This window comes from Anneissia japonica, unplaced genomic scaffold (assembly GCF_011630105.1).
Source record: "Anneissia japonica isolate Jap-2015-1 unplaced genomic scaffold, ASM1163010v1 scaffold502_len386481_cov162, whole genome shotgun sequence".
Taxonomy (NCBI): domain Eukaryota; kingdom Metazoa; phylum Echinodermata; class Crinoidea; order Comatulida; family Comatulidae; genus Anneissia; species Anneissia japonica.
In genome coordinates, this window is record NW_022756308.1 from 258,338 (window position 1) to 260,071 (window position 1,734).

Sequence of the window (1,734 nt, forward strand, 5' to 3'; positions counted from 1 at the left end):
TAACAACTATATTAAGTAAGTCATATATCTGTCTCTTATACACATCTAGATGTGTATAAGAGACAGGAGTAACCTATTTCCTGACCTTTGGATTATGTGGAGTTGGATGGGTAGTTGACGTGTTTCGAATGCCGTTCCTTGTCAAGAAAGCAAACAGCGACATAAGGCAGATCCGCGACGCTGAGCCTATTGCAAGTATATGGGATGAAGAGAAGAGGCTTGACGATGCCTATACGTTGTCCTTCCCGTTAGGATTTCTTGGTCTGCATCATTTCTACCTCAACAGAATTTTCTTTGGTTTTATGTACCTCTTCACATTTGGATTATGTGGTTTTGGGACGGTAGTTGATTGGTTCAGATTGCCTTGTCTTGTGAAAAGGACAAACACAGAGATAAGGGAGGATAAACGAGATTACAGAAATCTATTTGATGCGTACCTCTGTGGATTTCCCCTGGGGTTTCTCGGTCTCCATCATTTCTATCTGAGGAATCCAGGATGGGGTGTAACGTATTTTTTAACATTAGGTTTATGTGGCATTGGGTGGTTAATAGATTTAATCCGCATGCATTGGTTGGTAAAATCTGCAAACGAGCATGTTGAGCAGCGTCGTCATCTCTTTGGAAGTCCTCGAAGCAGACGAAATTATTTCTTCAGTGGACAGCCACGAGGGATGAACCATACAGCACCACAAGGGCCTCCTCAGTCAGACCCTCGCATCCAACACGGTTACTCTCAGAACAATTATCCTGGTTCAACTTCTAGTTTGGAAAGTGGAAGGCCTTCACAAACTACATATCCCCACCATTTACAACAGCCAAACATGGCACATGGGTACCAGGGAGGTGCCCAGCCACCGTCAAACTACGATCTTCCTCCTCCATATACAGAAATAGATGATCAAATGGAAATAGGGCACAATGGGACTGACTACAATGAGGACCATCCTGAGGCTACACAACAAACGCAACCCACAGCACCACCTTATATCAAAATGTAAACAAAGGTGAATGTGACTACATTCACGCAGGAGGCGTATCTGGGGGATCCAAAAATACTCGCGCCGTCGCCCACACACCAAAATCACGGTCAAGTAGTTGAAAATCATCTCAAATCACCTTATTTTGCGAGGCAGTGCCTACTCACCTAATCATCTAGCTCCCGCCCCCCACCTCACCTTCCCCATTACAAGACTCTACATACACCACTTCATTCACGTTCCTTTTTGATATAATGCCACCCAAATTTTATTGTACAATTTTCATATATTTACCTGGAAGTAGTAGTATAATGTTTAGGGAAACAGCTTTTTATAATTATATTTGATATTTGAAACATAACAATCCTTTAAAAATTAATACAAAGCTTAATTTAAGTTGATCAAATAAGCTATTAATTTAATATTTTCAATGATCACACAGCAAAACAAATGCGTTTGATATATAGACATTTTACTACAGAACTCCTTAAATAATTACAGTATAGCAGCAAATGTACGCGTCTTTATAGGAACAATTTTACATAATATTTTAATTATAAATTATAACAACTTTATTAAGTAAGTCATATATATATATATATATTAATGCCTTATATAGGCCTATTATATATATATATACTAATAATTATATACGTTTTGATATAATCGATTAGTATGACAGACACGTTACTATGCTATATATATATATTATATATATATATATATATATATATATATATATACTGTAATAATATAT

At 37.4% G+C, this 1,734-nt stretch overlaps 1 protein-coding gene across 1 annotated transcript in view; it reads left to right on the forward strand.

Moving 5' to 3' along the window:
* The window catches only part of LOC117124179, a gene marked incomplete in the record, with an annotated part of 3,125 nt that extends 1,444 nt beyond the window's left edge, over positions 1–1,681 (forward strand). Inside the window, 1 exon segment of the mRNA XM_033270332.1 lies at positions 67–1,681. Coding sequence (XP_033126223.1) covers positions 67–998 — 932 coding nt within the window.
* Between the last annotated feature and the right edge of the window lie 53 nt (positions 1,682–1,734).